The sequence below is a fragment of the Podarcis liolepis genome (assembly GCF_965112155.1).
Source record: "Podarcis liolepis genome assembly, chromosome: 1".
Classification (NCBI taxonomy): domain Eukaryota; kingdom Metazoa; phylum Chordata; class Lepidosauria; order Squamata; family Lacertidae; genus Podarcis; species Podarcis liolepis.
In genome coordinates, this window is record NC_139554.1 from 78,772,145 (window position 1) to 78,788,066 (window position 15,922).

Genomic DNA, 15,922 nt, shown 5'->3' on the forward strand with positions numbered 1-15,922 from the left:
AGGAGTCCAGGGAGCGCCCGTTGCCTATTCCCGCGCGGAATCCTTCGCCGTGAAGCCTCCCCACCCCTCACTCCCACGGAGGTTTCCGCGATGGCGACGGCGGCGGTTCAGGATTTTGTCTCTCGGCAGCTGGAGATGCTGAAGGAGGAAAGGGAGGCCGAAATTTCGGAAGCCAGGTATCGCCGGCGGCTAGTGGACAGTTGCTTTCGTAGGGTTCCTAAGGCCCCCTCACAAACGAAGCAGTGTGGTTTATATTCCCGAAGGGGAAATAAAACTATTTAAAGCGAAGTACGGATTTTTAAATTTATATTAAAAAAGTTTCCTGGTTACTGTACTTCTGTATGGTTTGGCATACTATAAATTGGTTTACAAAAAATCCTGAAGAGACTTGCTGAGGAGCAAACCCCGCTGAATACTGTGGAACGTTATTCTGAGGAAATACGTTTATAGGGAATTGCGCTGCCCGTGGGACCTTTATGCACACAGTCCGTCCAAAGTTTTTTCCGCCATTCAGTCAGCTTCCCTGTGGCACTTCTGAGTTAATCTCTCCCGAGACACAAGATGCAGTTTTGTTTCCCTATCTCTGCACACATTTAATGACCCTAACTAAGCGCGACTGTAAAGGTTGCAGTCCTGCACATAGGCATTTCAAAGAAGCTCTCGCACACTGATCAATTTAGGATTTTCTTCTGAATAAACATGGGTAGGATTGCTTGGTGATGGGTGTCCAGGACTTTAGAGAAGGGGTGGGGGGAGTAAAGCACAGAGCCAAATACAGTAGCATTTCTTCATGAGGTAGAAAGTAATGGCTATTCTGTTTGGCTAGCAGCGACCCGTAGTTTGAAAAGTTAAATGCATTGAAGATCTCAGGTGCTCGAAGAGCATAATATAGGAGTACAATAGAACCCACATGAGCTGCTTAATTGATCCTGGAGCTTGCATCCCCCAAAATCTAGTGCCTGTCAAGAGAACCGGGGTAGCGTACATGGCTAAGAGATTGAGCTATTCATCAGCAAGTCCACTGTTCTAGTCATGTCTCTGCCATGAATTAACTAAAGAACCATAGAATTGCAGAGTTGCAAGGGACCCCAAGGGTCATCTAGTCCAACCCCCTACAGTGCAGGAATCTCAATTAAAGTATCCATGACAGATGGCCATCCAACCGCTGGTTAAAAACCTCCAAGGAAAGAAAGTCCCTCACCACCTTCTGAAGGAGTCTATTCCTCTGTCAAACAGCTTTTACCATCAAACAGCTCTTCCTGATTTTTCTCCTAATGGCCTTAACGAAGCCATGCTCTTAGCTCCCGCCCCCAATACAAGCCCAGGGGAGACAGGAGATGGTCATAGTCTTATGTTGCAGGGTAAAGATTACAACTAGATTTTATAATTTATGTTTATAATTTATTTTCATGAGCTGCTGTTGGGCCTACTGACTGGCAATTGGTAGAAAGATCTGATCTGAATTTAGTGGTGGTAGTATTGTACCGTTGTACTGTATTGTTTGTTTTAGTTTTTGCTCTAAATGAAGTAAAAGTTGTTCTAAGAATAACATTTTACTGGGTTGTGTGCTGCTCTGGATTTCTCTGAAGGGCAGTGTGTAAACAATAATACTAGTAAAGATGCCAATGCGCAGAAGCAGCCTTTCGCTTACTCAAACTGTGGTGCATATGACCTTAGAGCACCTTTCTAGAACCAAAACGATCAAAGGTACAGAATCCCTGTCTTGCGTCAAACCTGGCAAACCTTGGGCTTTGTACATACTTATCTGGGGGTGAGTCCCATTGAACTTACTTCTGAGTAGGCTAGTATGCACTGTTAGTAACCAGCAGCTATTGTAAATGGTTTCTGATTCTTGCAGTGAAAGTATATACAGTGGTGCCTCGCAAGACGAAATTAATTCGTTCCGCGAGTTTTTTCGTCTAGCGAATTTTTCGTCTTGCGAAGCACGGTGTCAGAAAAGTTTTGGAAAAGCTTCAAAAATCACCAAAGTCTTCAAAAACCTCAAAAAAGGTTACCACACCGCGTTCTATGAGTTGCTCCTCGAAGTCAAGTCGCAACTGTATTAACGGTGTTAAGAAAAAGGAAACAAACTTGCAAGATGTTTTCGTGCAAGCCCATAGGGAAATTCATCTTGCGAAGCAGCTCAAAAACCGCAAAACCCTTTCGTCTAGAGAGTTTTTCGTCTTGCGAGGCATTCGTCTTGCGGGGCACCACTGTAGTTTAAGTGATACCATCCTGTTTCCTTATATCATAGTAAAAGAAACTAAAGTTTTCAAACTTGTGCAACCATGGGCTTAGTTGCTGAGAATTATTTTCTTGTTATAAAGTAAAATGGGCTCTCCTCCCTAAAGATGAGTTAAATGTCTTAACACTTATTTAGGTGAGTAATCCTTGTAGCACTTGTTGGAAGATTGTTGAAAGATTTTCTAAAATTACCTGAAAAAGTATCGAAATAATCAGACTTTCAGGCTAAGGCCTGTATCCAAAGAACCATGCACTCAGTTCCTCACACCCAAGGGAACTCTAGATTTGTTTCACAAGCAGCAGCCAGAAGCAAATTATTAATTGAAAGTCTCTCATTCCCTACATTCCCTTCAGGGCCAAGGGGAAAGCAGGCTTGCACACCTCTGTTTATTGCTCTGAAGTGAACTTTCAAAGAAGCTTTTCATATAGAGCAGAATAGCCCTGAGATATATTAAAGACTCTGCTGCCTGTCAATAGCCCCTGATATCTCAATGCTTCCTGTTGATAATTGAATATTTTCCCCCTTTGAGGCTACGCGCAGTTGCCCATGGCTTGTCAGGCAGCCAGCGTATGATGGTAGATAAGGGTTGTTCAGTAAATTACTTCTGGATAAATGTAAATGTGGTATCTCTTATTTCTGGAGTCATTCTTTTATTCTACATGTGCATAGAATCTGTTAATCTTTGTACAGCTTGTAACTTCTGTGTTCCTTAAATTTGGCACCTCTTTTTCCCCTGCAGAGTCTTTTGATCCTTTGCAAATGTTAATTTATATTATGCAAATTACCAAGTGTCCGTTTCCTAGTATTGAGGCTAAACTAAAAGAAAAAAAGGTGGGTGGAGAGATGCCAAACGGTTCAGATTGCTGTAAAACTACCCAAGCAAGAATCTTAATTTACCCCGGCCTAGCATACATGGACACTGTGTGACAAGGGGGGCCTGGGTAGTCTTGACACTTTCCACATCCCTGAATACACAGTAAGGCCCTTGTGTAGACACACATCAACCTGAGGTAGCTTAGAAAGTGGTGGTACTAGGTTCCTCCAGGTACAGGTCAAAGCATTAATCTGTAATCTCAATGCCCCAGCAGACATGAATGCACACCTACATTGTCTCATAGTTTTATATTATTGTCCTTCTTTGGAAGGGTGCCAAAAGAGAAGAATTGTGCTGCAAAAAAAGAGGAAAGAGACTTGAATAAGCTTTGCATACACTATTCTATATTTGCAAATTTAGAAATCAATTATGTACTCTAAATAGAAATATACTACAGTTCACGAAACAATAGTAGGGAAGGTAGTGAACTGTGGACTTGCTCAGTTTGTTGCCCTGGTGCTAATGGTTGATGGGCTACTGCAAGACCCTGCTTTTCTTTCTTACAGTTCTGTATCTTTAAAGTAGACTTGGACAGCCCTTCAAGTAGAGGGGACTCTTTCCAATAAAGGACTGTCCTATGACAGCCCTTTACATAGAGGACGGACCTCTGAAAATAGGACACATGGCCACTCAATCTACGGGATGTTCCTTGTTGTCTACCAGCATTTCTCTTCACATTCTTCATGGGCAGAGGGAGAGCGGAAGAGGACCAGACCACATCTTAATTCATACCATTCTCAAACTTCTGAATCTATAACAATTTTATGTTTTGTTTCAGGGCATGGAAGGAAAGTTTCTCCCTCAAAGAGCTGCAGCGCAAAGGTGTCTGCTTGCTGAAACTTGAAGTAGCCAGTCAAAGAACGGGGTTGTATGGCCGTCTGCTTGTAACTTTACAACCTAGAAAGCATAGCTCAGAAACGGAGCTGCCCTGCAATAATTTTGGTCCTGGTGAGTAATCCGTTGTTGACTTCAATAGAAAGCAGACAGAAAAGCTAAGCCTCGGTGCATGACATCACAAGCTCTGTCTGTTCCAGCAGCAGGAGAACCGTCCTTACTTATGAAAATTAAACTGTGAAGTAGATTGTTTTCTGGTCTTGTTTTAACGTTAGCCTATATTGAGAAACCTACTAATATTAGGTCAAATTTACTTGATCATTTCAGGTAGTTAGCATTCAGCTCAAGACTGATGAAACCTAGTGCTGGAGGGTATTTAGTTCTCCCATTCACTCTCTGCCTATGACGATAGGTGTCCAACTGTTTTGACAGGAGGAGGTGCCACAGAAGACTGGATGGTGCTAGATTGTGTGACATTTGCAGTGGGGAGAGGCAAAGCAGATCTTCGGTTATAAGGCAGCTGGCCAGAAATTCATTAACTAAAACTCAGATGAATTTTGCTCTCTCTTCCGAGACCACATTCTGGCTCAAGTTTATGAATCTGAGGAAGTGCTGAGGGTCCTTTAAGGTTTACAGACCTAATTCCTCAAGAACAATGTGATTTGCCAGGGTAGTTCTCCATTGATTCTGTTATAGAATATAATTTTAAATAGATACATAATTCTTTAAAGGGGCAGACATGTAGAATGGTAAGAAACTGTGGCTTCAAAGTACTTCCCTCCCATTAATTAATTTGTTTTTCAATCTTGTATGTGTTTACCTTGCATTTGTTTTTTTAAAAAGGAAAACCAGGCCCTAAAATCTTTCTACAAATTATCTTCAAAAACAAAAAGCTTCCTAAAAAGAAACCCCATAGGTGCCTTTTAAATCTGTCTTTTTGGTATGGGAACTAAAAAAAGTTTGCAGTTTGCCTTGGAAAGCCAATGTAAAGTTGTGGTAGTAAATTAATAGTATGTAGACTGTTAATAGGACCATTAACATCTTTGTTGTTCACCAGAGTTCCTCATAGATCACTGTTTCAAAAATCAATTCTTGATACCCCTGACCTGGTAACCCAGCTACTTTTGTTTTATTGAGAGTAGTCTAAGTCATTACTTAGTGTACAATCAAGCAAAATGGTTCAGCAGAGGCTCACACCTGAAGTTATCTGATGTTTGCAATTAATTTAGGCAGCAATCCTGTTCCTACTTACCTAGGAATAGCTACATTGAATTATGTGGAACTTGCTCCGAGTAGACAAACGTACCCACTACCCCTGCTCCATTCACCTTATTTTCTCCTTCCTATACACTTTATTAGCTCTTTCCTCCTCCCACTGTGTTGCTCTTCTCCCCTTGAAGCCAAGATGACAGGGAAGCAGTGGGCAGTCACCTCTGAGGTTGTTGTTTCTGCACTTTGCTTCAGTAATGGTGGCTCTTCCTTGCATGCACCCTCTGTTTTCCTGTATTAAAACAGGACTGGGTATGGCTTGCTGCTTTGCAGTCTTAGATAACCTAAATCTAAGGCTGGAAAGGAAGATAGCTCTTCTTTCATCTTCCCAAATGCAGCCTTGTTTAGGCTGTTTGGCACAAACTTGTGTTCTGGTGGCTCCAAGCTTCCGTTCCAATATGTACAGGTGAGGGAAGAGTCAAATAGAACGCCGCAGCACATTGGGAGCAGTAGAAATATATAAAAAAGATTTAAAAAATTGTCCAGTAGCACCTTAGAGCATAGCTGTCAACCGTCCCTTATTTGGTGGGAAACTCCCTTATCCCAGCGCCGTTTCCCGCTGCTGTCCCGGATTGATGATGTCCTGTAAATTTCCTGGGTTTCAAAGGAATCAGCTCCTCTCCCTCCCTCCCTGCCAGCCAGGGAGGAGGGAGGCTCCAACTGTGTTGCTTGGCTGCGTTGCTCACCCAATAAGGAGTCTAATAATGACTGGGGGGTGGAGCTTGCATGCTTACTTTGTGCCGATCAAATCAGCCGCGTTGCCTGTGGACTCGCCTTTGCTCAGTGCTTCCCAGCAGAGAGGTGACAGTGGTTTTCCTTGCTGCATCCCCTTTGCCGGGTTGTTGCGCTGTGGGAACCACCGCTTGAGGCTTCGTTTGGCTGCTGGTTGACTAAAATCCCTTATTTTGGCTGCTGATCTCTTATTTTCGAGGCTGCTGGTCCCTTATTTTCAAATCTGTAAGTTGACAGCTATGCCTTAAGAGACCAACTAAGTTTGTTCTTGGTATGAGCTTTTGTGTGCATGCACACTTCTTCAGATACGTGAAGGAGAAAGAGACAGATAGCCCAGACATACTTGGCACATGTTTCAAATCTGAACCTGTGTTAAACAGCATCCCAAGGGAATCCTTTGGGGCTGTTTCTTTTGAGGAGGAAGAAAGGGGGGGAAATAGGCAGGTTATCTCTTTAAGGCTAGGAGGGAGATTGGAGACTCACCTGGGGCCAATTCTTTCTTGCCACAGGCAATCAAGCAAATGATATACCAGAATTAACTCTTCAGCTGTGCATGATAATAGTAATCGGGGAGCAGCATGGCATTGCATCCTTAGCTATTTTAAAACAAAAGACTATTTGGAAATGGATTGCATGGAGCTAGAGAAACAGGAACTTTGGAAAGCCCCAGATAAGCACATAATCTCCCTCTGCATTGTTTCTGAAAGAGCACTTCATTTCTGAAATGCCAGCATGGGCTACAGAAATTGTCCGTTGGGTTCACAATTGCTAGTGAGTGATCATTTTCAATTATGCAAAGTTGCGTTTCTCTCTTAATGAATAAATATTTCAGAAAGATGAGGGAGGCAGACAGGAGAGTGGAAAAAGACAGATGGAAATGAAAATGTGGTTTCCTGTAGTTGTAATTGAGTGATGTGAATCTAAGAGAAGGTGACTTTCCGCCCTGCTCCTCAAGCACAAGCACAGTGGATTGATTTTATTCTGGTAATTTAAACTGGCAATTCCTATAACAATTTAAGATGCATAACAATCTTTATTTAATTCATTGGTATAAAATGAGTTTCATTGGTACTTGAATTACTTACTGAAGCAGAATGTATTCTCATTGCTAGATACAATCAATAGGGGTTTGTTGATTGGTTTTTGGAACTAAGTGGTGCTTGCATGGCTAACACTTGCTATATTTTAGAAATATAAATCTGTGAGTGTGTTTTAAAACTGATAATGTCTGTCTTGGGGGCTCTATATATACTGTGTGATTCTGGAGACTTACTATTAACTAAGGGCATCCTGGTATGCTGATCTAAATTCTGTGTGGGCCAAGACGAGAACTGGATCAAGGCACTCAAAGATCCTGGCTTCCTTGAGATGTACATAAGTCTGATGGCATGCCTAGTTTCAGTGTTCAACTAAAGACCCAATCTTCTCAGTGATGTTGCTGCCAGGTCAACTACAATGCCTGTCTTCATACTGAGCATATCGGATTGCACAACCTGCTTATTAATGCAATATGGCTACTTATCTTTTAAGAATGTATTGAAACAGTCATTTCCTGTGTTATTAAAACAGAAGTGAACAAAGTTGGTACCTTAAAAGAACCGGGTATCATTGGTGGATCTGTAATAGGATTCCTCCTAGTCTTGTGTTTTCCCATCCAGTCCATATTACAGGCAACAACCAGCCAGTGTGGGATGAACCTGCTGAAATGAAATAGCTGGGTGTTGAATTTTCAACTCAGTGCCAAGTTCTGTGCTTTTTCTACTCTGGCTTCAAGGTGAAGCTTCACAGCTGATTAGTCAGGATCTTGGTGGACATGTGGGAGGTGGAAATCGATCCTGGGGGGTCCAGGCAGCCAGTCGTGTGGAGCTGAATGGGTGGATTGCAGAGGGCTCCTGCAGTCATTCCTGAGGACTGGAATGTTTATTAGTAGGGATCTCCATATAGCCTTCGCTCTGTGGAATACTGCTTATGTCCCAGGTTTAACCCCCCAGGTTAAATAAAGCTGTGTCAGACAATGGGAGAGACTGCTAGGAAAGAGCTACTGCAAGTCACTGTAGACAGTGGTGGGTTTGATGGGCAAATAACCAAACCATGTTGCCTGCTATTCTGTATCCTGAATGTTCTTCTCTGTTTCATCTGCAGGTGACATTGTTGGACTTTATGAAACAGCAGGCCAAGGTGATCAGCTCTCCACAGGACTTGTCACCCGTATAGCTCCCAAATCAATCACGATTGCAATTGATGAACCTCAAAGTAACCTTGTGAGCTTGGACCAGGGGAACTCCTATCGTCTGCTGAAACTTACCAACGATGTCACATACAAGAGGCTTAAAAGGTAAAGCTACTAATATAGGACAGATGTTGTTTTATTGTGTACCTGAAACGGATAGTAAGCATGCCTTTCTTTTCAAAAGTTGTAAAAATTATGGGGAGAAGGTATGTTGTTCTCCCACCCCCTCCCTTTTCCATATTATCACAGGACAACAAACTTTGTACAAGGGCTCCAAATGCCGGATTTGGTGACGTAGGTACTCACTACTTATAAGCAAAGTAGTGGGATTCCTTACCTAGTTTAGTAGTATGGGTTCAGAGAATTATAGAGTTGGAATGGAAGAGATCCGGAGTGTCATCTAGTCCAACCCACTACAATGCAAGGGAGAGAGGATGTTCAGCTTTTTCTCCCCTCCCCCACAAAACCCCCCTCTGCAATCCAAAGACTGCAGAGATGAACAACACCCAGCTCTTGAAGTTTACAGCAGAAGTTTATTCATGTTTGACAATATTGTCTGAGTTTTAAAGGAATTGTTTTTAAGATTCACTCCCTTTGTATTATTTTCTGTGGCAGGGCCTTAAACACACTTAGTCAATATCGCTCCGGGCCTGCATCTGGTCTTATCGACGTCCTCGTCGGTTCTTCTAAACCTAGTGATGCCAACAATATAAGTAAGAACTTTTCCTTCTCTATATAGAATGTGGATACCATGCTGAAAAATTCTGAAGACTGGAGAAGTCACCGTAGCACATACTGTTCCAACTATGATGTACAAATATATTTTGTTAGCAACTCCAAGAGAACTGCCTCGCCAATCTATTGTGTCAGTTGAGGAACAGTATCACTGGAACATCTGATGCAGTGCTAAGTGTATCTGGCACCACTGCTCTCTGGCATTGACACTCCCTTACACGTGCATCACAGTAGCATAAACTTTTGTTGTGCAAGGAGCTTGCATCAGTACAAAATATTGTTGTGGAGTGTCTTCATACATTTAGAATCCTGATGTCCTCAGCAGTCAGTGGAGCCAGACACCAAGTGGAGAGGCCACTCTTGTTCCACATGTCTTTCCCAGTATGAGGCAGCACCACTGAGGTTACTCATGAGGTGGGGGGCAGGGCGGGTTGTTGTCACCATTTTAGATTAAGGTGCAGTGGTAGGAGCTCAGTTCTTGCTAGCTAGGCTGGTAAGTATTACACTTGAAAGTAGAGGAACTTCCTTGTGCGGTTGTTCAGCAGCAACAGAAGAATAGCGCAGTGATTCCTATTAACCAGTATTCAATAGGGAATGTTTGTGTGGCTGTCTAACCATCGTATGTGTGGTTTTCCCTTATGCTTTGTTTCCAGTTTAACCCTTACTGAGTACAGCTGGGAGGTTACACAGCTATGATTCCTTAATGTAAAGTGTTGGTGAAAGCAGGAACAGTGCTAAGAGCACCCATAGCTATCACCCTCCTGTAGACTGAAGGCTATGGGGGTACCAAATGCATTTGGTTGATGCACAATTTCTGTTGGTGAGCAAGGCTACCAAACATTATTCCCCGGAGTTCTGAAGTATAGTTTACCCTTGGAGTTTTGAGGAGTCCATAATGGACTCACAAACTCAACAGGGGTATTAGATGTTTTTCAAAAGGGCATCTTTAGAATGTGGTAGGGCCAGAAATTAATAGAGGACAGCCAGACAATGGCAATTTGTCAGAATGATTGCAAGATCCTGTCATGAGATGCAATCCACCAGCATTCATGCTCTGCATCCTTCATTCATTTTAATGGGCACCATACCAGTATTCACAGTAGTGTCCCCCACCAGCTAGTCTTAAACCTTCCAGTTTCAGTTACTTATCCCTGTTCTCTTGTCACCCAGGAGTCACCTGGGCCAACAGACACAAGTTCTGGTGCCAAGAAAAACACCATGGCTTACACAATATAACAGGTCTTAAGTTTCAGCTGCATGTTACAAGTACTTTTACTTATTGTGTGAACTGAGCAGTCTAGTTGTTCTCAAGAATAATATGTGGGACGAAAAGGTCACAGTCCTATAATATCCTGTTTCCAGTGAACAATGCAGTACACGACTGCTTATCTAATTCAACTACTGGAGAAAGGTGGCACATACTTTCTGATGCAGATGTTTGCCAGAAGATTAGTCAGTGTGTCAGGGCCAATCTGCATGCTTGGAAGAATCATATCATAGAGCTCAAATATCCCATTTCCAAAGCAGGTGGTAGCACACATTTGCATTCTCCTCCCCATAAAAAGCTATCTTCACACTGAAGACTAGCTCAGCAGGAGGACAGCTAGGCCTAGGCACCTGTGAATCCTGTATTAATTAATTATGTATATCCTCTTCCAAAGGAGCCCAGGGTGGCAGACAACAAAACAATAAAAAGCATATTGAACCATTTCAATGCAGATACAGGCTGGGAAAGAACTCCACGTAAAAGGCTTTTTGGAAAAGGAATAATGATAGCTGGTAACCACCAGAGGTCAGCATTCTCCTATGAGCAGCATATGCTTAAGCCATCCTGTAACTGCTCTTACTTTTCTTCTCATCTTCTCTTGAAATGTACTTACTCCATTTTTTTTAAGGAATCTGTATGAAGGATGTCTTTGTGCAGCTGTGTGAACGTTCTGGTGCTGCTAAGGAGAATGTGAGAAGCTTGTTAGGTCTGCATTGCTGTGCTGCTTCAAAGTGGCTTTCCCTCTGGTCAGGTCTGGCTGGTCTTGAGTTATGGCACCTGCCCATTTTTCTGAGCTGCTGCTTAGTGGGTTTCCCAGAATGCTTATGTACATATGGTGCGCACACACTGTACTTCCTTTTATTTCGGCAACATTATTCAGCATACTGCCTTCTGCCTAGTTGTCCACTGTGTGCTGCAGTGAGGAATCTCCATTGCTCCCTGCTGCTGTGACCAGCCAGTCAGTCTCACATCACCTAGAAGTAGCAGCATACAGGAGCATGGCCAGCCACTACTACCCACTAAATGAGGCCAATCTGCACCATGGGTCCAGCAGTGGCATTGCTGCAGACCCAGAAGGAGACATCTTGCTGTACCACCACGTGAGATGCCAGTGATCTAACTAGTTCATTCTAAGGTAGCAGCAGCTGTGGTTAGTCAGAGTACCTGGCAGCTGCTGTAGACAAGCTTAGCGGGTTGTGTAACACTGAATGCTAGATGTAACAACATGCAATAGGTTGAGCTTTCAGAGGCAGCTGGCTGGTTGTTATGCAGTTCAGAATGCTGGATGGGGACTGGGCAATTCTTACAGGGTCAGGGCAACATTATAATAAAAGATTCAGCCTTACTGTTGTGGGATCTTTTCCAGAGTTCAGTAACGTGTGAATTCACATGGAATGTATTTTTTTTTTAAATCCCCCCCCCCTTTTTTAAACAAAACCATAGAATCTGCTACAAGCATTAGCCTAGCCTTGCCGATTTCCCCCCTGAAGAGGGGAAAACCATTTCCGTCAAAAGTGCTTCCAATGGTAAAACAAATAAAGCAGTTACAGTTAATAATAAAACTGTAAAACAAATCAAAAGAAGGCGGGAAGAAATGGGACCTTAAGATAGTCTTTGAATGGTCAGTGTAAAGTGTGCCTTCAGTAAAACTGAAAGGTGCATCCTGATGGGTCATCCAGGTGGAAATGCTAAAAATTGAATGAATTGGGGTACTTCCCTTTCCTGCTGTTTAGAATGCGAAACCTCTTGGCAACCTGGTTTAGCAAAGGTGACGCTCACTGCCCCTTCTGATGTGCCAGCTCCTTGCAGATACAGAGGAATTAAATTGTCAGTTCTGTGTCTTTTGCCAGCCTGAAATTACAAACGCAAGTTCCATGTAGCATTTGCCAAACTAACAATGAGAACTCCTACTTGCCAACTGTTCCTCTTTCGTAAAAAAGAAATCCAAAACACCCTCCTTTATATTTTTCTTGATTTCCTCTGGACCTCGGAGACCAAATGTTCTTCTGCTGATTATTCTAACACTCTGACATCAAACAAGCAGCAGGATAGAGGCCAAAGCCATCCTCTTTTATCTTTTGCAGTTGAAGGGGTAAAGTTTAGATATTAATTATATGAACTCCTGTAACATTTGCTGTTCAGAACATTTTTAGCATCTCAAGTCTGCTCCGAAAGTGTTCTCACTGTGTTCAAGACAAATGTACCTCTACTTTTGAAATCTTGATCTCATTTATCTTTGCACGGCTGGATAGGATATTATTTAGTAACCCTGTTTTGCAGATGAGAAAATGAGGCTGATAGATTGTATGGCTTGCTTTAGGCCATGGAAAAAGGGTTTCTGTCTAAGCAGGAATTTGAACATGCCTCTTGCACTTACAAGCTCCTTTGCAATCATTGCCATGGTGCATATTGCTCTTTCTTGCTTCCCACTTTTGTAGGATGCTATTAATGCTATTAATCATTCTAAGAAGCCCTGTCATACCTACTTAAGCAGTGCTGGTGTTTGGCCTTCTAGCAAGGAAGGTGGGATTTTTTAACAAAAGCAAAAAACCAAGAACTTCTTAGTGAGATTATGATGGTGGGATTTTTGTAAATGTACTGCCTCTTTAAAATACATCCTGGCACAACACACTGACTTTCTATTCCAACACAGATTTAGATAATGATGCCGAATGTCTCTGAACTAGAGTTTGAAGACTGGGAATATTTGCAGCTAAACATAGTCTGTCTTAAAGGCAGCCAGGACTCAGTATGGGCTCACACTAGGGATCCTGACTCCTCTGAGTATTAACTTGGATGTTTCCTTTGTTGCAAAGGTTATTTTTGCTATCAAATCTGCTTCCAGGAGCAGCCTCTTATTTGCATTGTTGCGCTTGCTTTCTTTTGCAAATGTTCTTTGCGGGACTGAGAACTGAACAAATGCTCCTCCTGCTGCTTCTCACAGAGCTGTTGAAGTACTACAATGAATCACTGGATGCCTCTCAGAAGGAGGCTGTTTGCTTCTCGCTGGCACAGAAAGAGCTTGCCATCATCCATGGACCACCTGGAACAGGCAAAACGACTACGGTGGTGGAGATAATACTCCAAGCTGTTCAGCAAGGCTTGAAAGTGAGTGAGTGGGTATGGATTCTAAGGGAGCTGCTTGATGGCAGAACATAGTGATGGCCGCCTAATCCTGGACAGTTTTGTATGATCTGGCAGCAGCTCTCCAGGGGTTTGATGTCCCCAAAGGTTGGGAAACATAGCTGAGCCCATTACCATTTCCATTACTTCAGCCCAGCCATTCTGCATTTTACGACATGTTTCTGTGTCCCTTTGAATTCTGTGGGAACTGGGTTGATAGCAAGAAGAGGGAGCATCACTTTATTAGCAGAGTATATAAGATCTTTTACATCTTTTACATCTTGTATTTGTCCCCATGACAGTGTGGCCCTCTGGTGCCCTAGTTATAGGTTGGGGAGTGACTCTGAATAGGTTGCAAGACTCCTCCAAGATTACAATAGATGGTGTTGGCTGGGGTGGATCTGCTATTTGAACCCATTTGTCCATACTACTGAAGCACCTTTAACCATTAATTTGAGGTCCTCCCTACTGACCTTGTACTTTTTCCTGAAGCAAAACTGGGAGAGATCATAAGAAGGTAGTAAAATTACATGTCAGATCCTGAGGCCTGGGTTTGACTCTGGAATAATGAGAAACTTCATCATCATCATTATTTTTAAATGTGGCTCTTCCCCTGGCACTTATAAAAGGATCTCCTTTCCCTTCTGTTTTGAAGGTGTTTCTTCAAACTCTCCTAATCACATTTTTTGCATATCTTTTTTGGCCATTTTAGTGAAACAAATTAATGTTTTTTAAAATGTGCTCCTCTCCTAGGTCTTGTGCTGTGCTCCATCTAACATTGCAGTTGACAACTTGGTAGAAAGACTCGCTGGCTGTAAAGAGCGGATCCTACGCCTTGGTCACCCGGCTCGTCTCTTGGAGTCCATACAGTGCCATTCACTTGATGCAGTCTTGGCACGTGGGGATAATGCCCAGATTGTAGCAGATATCAGGAAAGATATTGATCAAGCATTTGTGAGTTTTGCATTCTATTTTCCACAATCTTTCAGAATATGTTTCTGAAAAGTGCAGAATGTATGCTTCTGAGAAGGTATAAGTGCAATACAGTCTGATGCAGGCATGGCCAAACTTGGCCCTCCAGATGTTTTGGGACTGCAACTCCCATCATCCCCAGCTAGCAGGACCAGTGGTCAGGGATGATGGGAATTGTAGTCCCAAAACATCTGGAGGGCCAAGTTTGGCCATGCCTGGTCTGACGTATGAAATATTCAGAATCATGGGATTGCTTTTTGTTTTTCAAAGAAGCAAGCACATAGCCCTCATTATTGTGGAGGGCAATTCTGACATGTGTGTAGGCAGTGTAAAGTTGGAGGGTCAAAAACAGGGTTATTTATTTATTTGCTAATTTTATTTGTAAAATCTACAAACAGGAATAATAGCATAATACACATAGCTCTGAAACACCAAAGCAGATTTAACCAAGGCCTACTCTCCAAACTTAGGAAAATGCACATTTTTTGGCCCTCATTCAGCCTATTATCTCATCCAGGCACTGATTCAGAAGATATGAGTCTATGTCTTAGGTCTATATCTAGAAAAAATGTGATCTGTGAAGTAGCTGTATATAATCAGACCTATCTCACTTTTTCATGACAAGTGTATATATGACTGCTGGACTCAGTAGAACAGCGAAATACTTAAGGAGAGATTAAAAAGCATAACCTCTTCCTTACTGGAGCTTAGTAAGTGTTAGCACTGCCCCCTTTTAGCTCTGGCCTTTGCTTTTTAGGTCAAGGCTGAGTCATTGGATGAACAGAATAAATGACATCTGCTTTCATGGAAACCCTCCCCCACATTGAAGCTCATTGGGGCTGAATGGGGTAGTGATTTCTGAATTCTCCATATTTCTTTTTCCTGATCACCACCCAAGTAGAGAATGCAATGCACCCATAGCATTACCACTTAAAAGTATTGGAAGAAAATTCATTAAAAGTCTTGGTAGCTCAATTTGTTACATGTTCCACTCGTCGAAGCCTAGTTTTAGAGTTCTCTGTCATCCTCTTTATTTAATTTCCTGCTTTAAACTTAATTTAAAATGTGGCACTAATTTAATTGGGATATTATTTATTATTACAAATTATTGCATTTCTTTCCCAGTGACATTGTACAAAATGGCTTCATAATTAAATTAAATGCACTATGCTGGGAATTTGTCTACTATCACATAGAGGCATACCTGAAATGGGTTTCCGGACTTGGCACACACTTTTGCCTGCCCTGTCCTGTTTTAAGCCCCATCAGTCTCTGGGAAATGATGCAGTAATGATCTTTATTTGTCTTGTTTGCGCCTTAATACCTTTGCTTCTTTAGCACCCTCATAATAATAATAATAATAATAATAATAATAATAATAATAATTTATACCTCGCCCATCTGCTGGGCTTCCCCAGCCACTTTGGGCTTCTTCCAGCAAAGCGTTAAAATACAGTAGTCTGTTAAACATTAAAAGCTTCCCTAAAAGCATTTTTACTAGTTATAATTAGTATTATTCTCATTTATTTACACAGTGCTTTATAACCTTTATTGTGCAAATTGTCACAACATGCACACATAGGTAGGTGGCTGTTCCTCATATTATGGATGACAAGCTGCGGCTGAGAGATAGTGACAAGG

At 42.2% G+C, this 15,922-nt stretch overlaps 1 protein-coding gene across 1 annotated transcript in view; it reads left to right on the forward strand.

The window, feature by feature from the left end:
• The first annotated feature begins 42 nt into the window (after positions 1-42).
• Positions 43-15,922, forward strand: part of IGHMBP2 (immunoglobulin mu DNA binding protein 2) — a 76,698-nt gene continuing 60,818 nt past the window's right edge. The window contains exons 1-6 of the mRNA XM_083480822.1: positions 43-176; positions 3,898-4,067; positions 8,097-8,289; positions 8,800-8,897; positions 13,131-13,294; positions 14,063-14,263. Of these exons, the coding sequence (XP_083336948.1) occupies positions 91-176; positions 3,898-4,067; positions 8,097-8,289; positions 8,800-8,897; positions 13,131-13,294; positions 14,063-14,263 (912 nt within the window). The 5' untranslated portion in view covers positions 43-90. The remainder of the gene's footprint in view (positions 177-3,897; positions 4,068-8,096; positions 8,290-8,799; positions 8,898-13,130; positions 13,295-14,062; positions 14,264-15,922) is intronic.